This window comes from Ambystoma mexicanum, chromosome 1p, assembly GCF_040938575.1.
Source record: "Ambystoma mexicanum isolate Mex_15411 chromosome 1p, UKY_AmexF1_1, whole genome shotgun sequence".
Taxonomy (NCBI): Eukaryota; Metazoa; Chordata; class Amphibia; order Caudata; family Ambystomatidae; genus Ambystoma; species Ambystoma mexicanum.
Genome location: NC_090921.1, coordinates 198,650,348 through 198,656,946, shown reverse-complemented (window position 1 = coordinate 198,656,946; position 6,599 = coordinate 198,650,348). Strand labels below are relative to the sequence as shown.

The following is a 6,599-nucleotide window of genomic DNA, read 5'->3' as shown; positions in this document are numbered from 1 at the left end:
CAGGATTCTACTGCTAGCACATACCTTTGCTCCTCCACCTTAACAAATGACCAGTCAGTCCCACAACACAGCAGAACATGATGGTGAGCTTCTCCGCAGTCATCAAAACAACTCTTCTCCAAGAGGTAAAAAGCCATGTGTTCACAAGCCTGATCCAACATGCTTCATGTTGGTATTTAATCTGGCACCTCCAGTTACCCTGCATAACACTGTGTGTTGGACAGTGGGGGGCACCAATGTGCCAGCTTCGAAGCTCCGAGGCTATTGGGTTCTCCATGAAAGGAGACATCCTGATTGGAGGAGTCTTCCAGCTCCACGTTGACAGAGTCAGTTTCCAATATTCTTTTGAAGAAGAGCCATCACCCGCTGTCTGTCGAACGTAAGTTGTTCGATATTCGTGTTGATCGTTTGCTAATGGTTAACCTGTTTTAGATTGTAATCCTAAGAGGACATCCAGAATCGTGTTCTGTACTTGTCACCGCGTAGGGACGGCGCATCTACTAACGTTTGAATAGACAACATGGAACTAGTCAGCTGTGCACCACGTATTCCACTTAGTAATTGTTGATGTAGAAAATACGATGTTACTATGGTGCAAAAGTCAAATAAAACAGGTCAAGGTGAAATTGGGTCAGGTTTGGAACAATGTTTGGAACAATTTTTTCCAGGATCAATGTGATATTGAAGGGACAGATTGAATTCACTTAATTTATTCAGACACCAATGAATAAAACACTTTTATAGGGGTCAGAAATACTTTTGTCCATTGCGTAAATATACGGATTCAATATCATTTTGATTGTTAGCTAGCCATCTGGTTTGCCTGCAATCCTACAAAAATACATATCTTTCAAGCTTGAATAGTGTAATAATGTACATAGCGTATCCCCAAAATTGACTTATTTTCCCATTTTGTAAATGTGAGCAATGTCACCACTGCATTGTGAAATACAACTAGCACAACCGAGCAGACCATATGCCACATAGTGATCTCTCTCTCTCTCTCTCTCTATCTCTCTCCCCCTCTCTCACCCTATTTCTCTCTCCCTCTCTTTATTTCTCTCTCTTCTAAAGTTCTAAAGCACCAACTTTTTTTACAAGTGAATAACAAAGCCCTGCCCATTCAGATATTAAAATAACTGAATACATCAGGTAACCCACTTCGATATCTGGTGCATATTCGAGTAACCTTAGACACCCTCCCATAATAACACATATCCATAAAATGTGCTTGATTGAAAATGAGAAGATTTTTCAACAGTGAGGTAAGCAGTCATAAAGTGCAAGCTACACATTTCAAAAAGCGGGGTGCTGAATAGAAAAACGCCTGTTTTTGAGGTCGGGCTCCCCGAATTGTTAGTGCCGCCAGCGGTCCGTTTCCTTTACTGCGAGGAAAATGGCGACTGAAAACAAAACTGCCCGGAATGAGTTGCCTGCGAGTCTGATCTGGCTCTTGGATGCTATTGTGCTTTATAGTTTCGAAGTGTTGTATTTGCGCAAATCTGGTTTCGCGAAAGGATTAGCTTTTCCGTGTACATTAGGTGGAGGGAGTGAGAATCAAGAAAGTAAGGCTACTAAATGACTGGACTGCAGGACGGATGGAATGGCAGCACCATTAGAAGCAAGCAAAACACAGCAGTGTCCTTAGCGTCAGGTCCTTTCTCCACATCTGGCTGCGCAAGCTTGGGGCACCTCTTAAAATGATTAGGAGTCGTATGAGGTGCTCTTATAATGGTTCGCAGACCCTCAGCTTTAATCGAAATAGAGGAATGCTTAATGTGAGTCAGTGATCAATGGACACGTGTCAAGACTTAAGGATATTCCTGTGAACACAGAGTAAGTCTAGGAGGACCTTTGAAGCTGCCGATGATGCATTATTCTCTGTTTATGTCTACGTCTAGAATGAATGACGTATGATGAGCCTACAGGGGCATCTACGAGCTTGATGGATAATTGATGTGTGGTATTAAGGATGGATTCTCTGCACAATCATGGTTTCTAAACTTCAGAAAGTCTGTGTTATTCATTAGGATGTATAGATTCATTTATAAGTAAACGGTTACAAAAACATGTTAAAACATGTAATCATGAAAATGGATTACAAATGTCTTTCAAGTTGATGCAAGGTGGGACAATGGAAGCAATAATGGAAGCGTGAAAGAGTAAGAGTATACAGACCAAAAAGGGGAAGAACATTTCTGAACTTTGGGGCAAACAAGGAAAAGAAGCAAACATATAATTGAGCAGAATGGGATAAGGGACAATGAAGAGATAGCTCCAGTGAACAAATAGGTACAGAGACTAACACCAAAGAATGAATATAAAAAGCGCCAAGAGCATGGATGCCAAGGTTGAGAATGGGCAGGAAACAGAACTGAAGATGGGCAGAAAAGGGACAGCATTGGAAGTCAGTACAAGAGGGGTGGGGAACATGAGAAAGCAGAGGAAGTCAGCACAGCAGGCAAACACCAGAATTAAACAATGCTAGAAGCGGAGTGAGAGCATACGCTGAAAGAGTAACAGGGAGTGAAGTGAAGAGCAATAGTCAAAATGTGAAATAACAAAATAGTGTGTGATGGTGAGAAAGGCCAACGAGGATATTATGAAACTTAGGAACAGGAATGAACACGAGAAGATATATGATTAGAAAAGCAAAGAAACGTGTTGCATGGAGATAGGGAAAGAGAACAAGGTTCAGGGAGACAGAGTAAAGCGGATAGGAATTTTAAGGAAAAGGTGAATGCAAACAGAGAAAGCATCTAATGTGCCATGACGGATCGACAATCTGAATGGGGTGATTGGAGTAAGTCAGAAAAGGAAGATAAAAAGAGCTGAATAGCATCAGTTTAAAAGTGCCAATGAAATGATATTGATTAAGAGGGAGTGTATACAAAGAAAAAAGTAAGAGTCAAAGAAGCAATCTTACCAGGCGCCCTTAGCGGGTCCCACAAGCAGACCAGGGTGCTAACAACAGGCCCGTTATTAACGGGCCCGTTGTTAGCACCCTCCCCATTCCCATTGAACTCTAAGGGGTCTCGAATGGGAATGGGGATAGGTTTCTTGAATGAGGAATTACCGGACCCTCCAAGGTCAGAATGGTCCGGTAATTCCTCATTCAAGGAACCCGGACCCGGTACCCGGTAAGAGGGTTGCCATGCCGCTAACATCGGCATTGGCTACCTCCTAACTTGTAATGACCCCCTATGTCTTATTGTCTTGCGAGTAACATTTCATATAACAGCGCCTTGAGGTCTCAGGGTTTAGCACTCTCGATAAATGTAAAAATAAATAAATAATTACATTTGCCAACAGGGCAATTCTAACGAACATTAGCTGTTTCATGTTCCCTTTTTACGTTCTCATGCTCCTCTTTACAGAACACCAGCCAAAATGGTGTCATACATATTCTACCTGACAAGTCTGATATTTTTTTTATGGCAGGTTTGTATACATTAAATTATAATCAAATTCTGTTTTACTCGATAGTAGTGATAGTAAGTATGAAACACATTAATTGCCACATTCTTCTAATATTTGCATTAATTGCTGCCATACTGAATACATATTGCCCATCTAGAATGTCAAAAGATTGGTCATGTTTTTCCATCTAAAAAAGTTGTTCACAATATAATAATTGGCAGCACACATGTATTCACCTGTATCTGAAATGCATGTGCTGGGTTACTGAATACTGCCTTGGGTTATGGTAACATCGTTATTATAGGTGCAGTGCTTAGGGGTGGGGGGATCCTGGCAGCAAGTACTGATTCAAAACCTGATAATATGTGTGTTATTTTCATTAGGTTTATCTTTCAAAATTACCAGTGGCTCCAGGCCATGCTGTTTGCTATTGAAGAGATCAATGGGAACTATGACATCTTGCCCAATGTCACGCTGGGTTTCCAAACCTACGACTCCTGTGCAGATCCCCTGCTGGCCCTTCAGGGCACCCTCTGGATGCTGACTGGGCAGAACAAGCACATCCCAAACTACAGCTGCCAGAGGGATGGTCACCCGGCTGGTATTGTCGGGGATGCTGGCTCCTTATGCTCCATTCCCATAGCGAGACTGCTCGGCTTGTACAGACAACCTCAGGTAATGACCAGATAAGTATAAGACAATATGTAGGAAACAACCTTCAAAGGCTTAGTATTCTGAGCAAACAGCTAATGGGGTGCTATGGTCAGGATCATCTGTTGATCAATTATGGGAAAGGGATTATGCATGAAGGCGTATAATAGCTCCATTTAAATGTTGTCACTGTAAATATGGAGTATTGTCATATTTCTGTTTCCATTGCTGAACATAAGGAACGAGGTGGTGATTTCAGCAGGCAGACAAGCAACTGACACACCGTTAATTCTGCATACCCATATTTTGAGCATTGAAAATAGAGTTTGTACTAGTGAGTTATGTCAGTGTATCCCTGTTTTTTCCCCTTTTTTACTCAGTAGTAGATAAAATCCTACATGCAAAGACATACCACATGTAACTAGGTTCCTCCTGATACTCTGCATCAGTGAAAAATAGTTACCATAGCACCCACAATCAATACTACCAAGTATGTCATTAATGATGATGTCACACAACCAGATACGACTGACACAGGCCTCATTCCGGGTTTGGAGGTAACCATGGCGCTATTTGCGCAATGGGCGCCTCCAAAACCGGTTCCGACTCCGACCTTGTTCAATAGGGACTAACCGGTGTAATCCGACCTTTGCAGGACCGGTAAATCCCCATTGAAAAAGGCAATCCCCATTCCCATTTGAGCCCCCATAGTGGGGAGGGAGCTAATAAGGGTACCGCAATTTGCTGTACCGTTATTAGCTCTGAAGTCCCTTAACTGACCCCGTTCATAACGCCTGGTAAAACCAGGCGTTAAGGAAGGGACCCGCTATGGGACCTCGGAATAGGGCGCAAAGGGATTACCGGCACCGATGTCCTTAACGGTGCACGGTATCCTTTGCGCCCACCTCGTAATGAGGCCCAATAAATCCCAAATGAACTTGAACTCTTCTCTGCCAAACATCTGTAATTTCAAGCCACATATTAATTTAGTAACAGTTTGAATCAAAGTTTTAAGACCTTCCAACAAATCAACTTTTACCATTACAGCAACACATCTATCCAACAACACAACGGCCAATTCACATGTCTCATGCTCACCAGCATGTGGACAGTGCAAAGCATATCCCGGGGGTTAGTAACATTTAGTGAGAAATGCCTGCAAAAGCATGAGTTATACGTGGGCAGCCCTGAGAGGGTGGAAGGTGGTCAGAGAGTGGAGGGCACAGGGCAACTCTGGAGGGATGTGAGCCTGCCAGTGAATCTTAGAAAAGCTTAATGTACAGCAGAGTGGATTTACACCTACAGTAATTGTACATCCCAAAAGGATACAAAAAATCAACAATTGCCCCTTAAATAAAATGTAAACTTTATCCAGCCCCACCATCAGGGAAAGAGAAAACGATAGCAAAGAATTGTGAGGCGTTCATGAATAGGAAAAGTGATCATGAATGTGGAAAATGTTGATTTGACATTGTAGAAATTGATGTTTCAAAATAGAAGTTGTCCTGAATTTCTTCAGGGGAATGTAGTTCTTATGTGATTCTCGTCTTGCTTCAGTAAGGGGAGTGAAGAAGAAGAATCGTCGTTTGTCTTGCCAAGGAATCTGAGCCCCTCTTGCCCACTCTATGATCCTGGGGAACTTGGATTCTCCAGCTTACCTAGCCAACACTACAAAACGGAACACGTTTATGTAAATAGCATACCTCGACATTACATTTTTCAAAAGCAAGGCTTGCCATGTGCACTTGCACACTTGGCATTTAGAGTAAAAATCATTGAACGGTTCTGGAGTTATTAAGAAAACAAAATAAGTTGTTTTCGGTCTACACCCATTTTTAATCCCATGGAGAAAAAGGTGCTTCTATTGAACACATGTAGGACGAACAATTCTGGAAGGATGTGGACCAAATAAGAAACAACTTTGACACAAAGGCCCTCATTACAACACCGGCGCTAAACCATGGCGCTATTAGCACGGGTCCGCCATGGTTCAATGGGGAATTACCACCCCATTCCAAGGTTGGCGGGGCGGTAATTCCCCATTGAACCATGGCCCTTCCACATTCCCATTTTCGCCCCATAGGGCTTTTTGGGAATGGGGAAGGCGCTAAGTACAGTACCGCAAATTGCGGTACTGTACTTAGCACTAAGGTCCCTTTGCGGGTCCCTACTTTAACGGCTGGTTTAGACCAGCCGTTAAGGTCGGGTCCCAGCCGTTAACCCATTAGCGCCAGGGTCGTAATGAGGCCCAAAGTCCAGTAGTTTTTTTACCAATACTACCAATTAGGGTCATATTGTGAATCGCCTTTTTTTCATGCATTCTGGATAGGGCCTGCTCCCAGATGTGGAGGGCAGCCGCCATAATCACCAAAGATTCTGCTGAGTACAATGTTGCCTAAAATCGGTCCGATTGTTTGCTAGTCTCTTCATTACACCACTCAGTGAATCCCTACCAATATATATTGTTCAGTTGTAGGCAGCTTGTCCGTATATGTCTTGTTGTTTCTATCTGGCAATTAACGAAACAG

At 42.7% G+C, this 6,599-nt stretch overlaps 1 protein-coding gene across 1 annotated transcript in view; it reads left to right on the top strand.

Moving 5' to 3' along the window:
- Positions 1-236: 236 nt before the first annotated feature.
- The window catches only part of LOC138467257 (extracellular calcium-sensing receptor-like), a 151,682-nt gene continuing 145,319 nt past the window's right edge, over positions 237-6,599 (top strand). Inside the window, exons 1-2 of the mRNA XM_069607279.1 lie at positions 237-379; positions 3,804-4,095. Coding sequence (XP_069463380.1) covers positions 237-379; positions 3,804-4,095 — 435 coding nt within the window. The remainder of the gene's footprint in view (positions 380-3,803; positions 4,096-6,599) is intronic.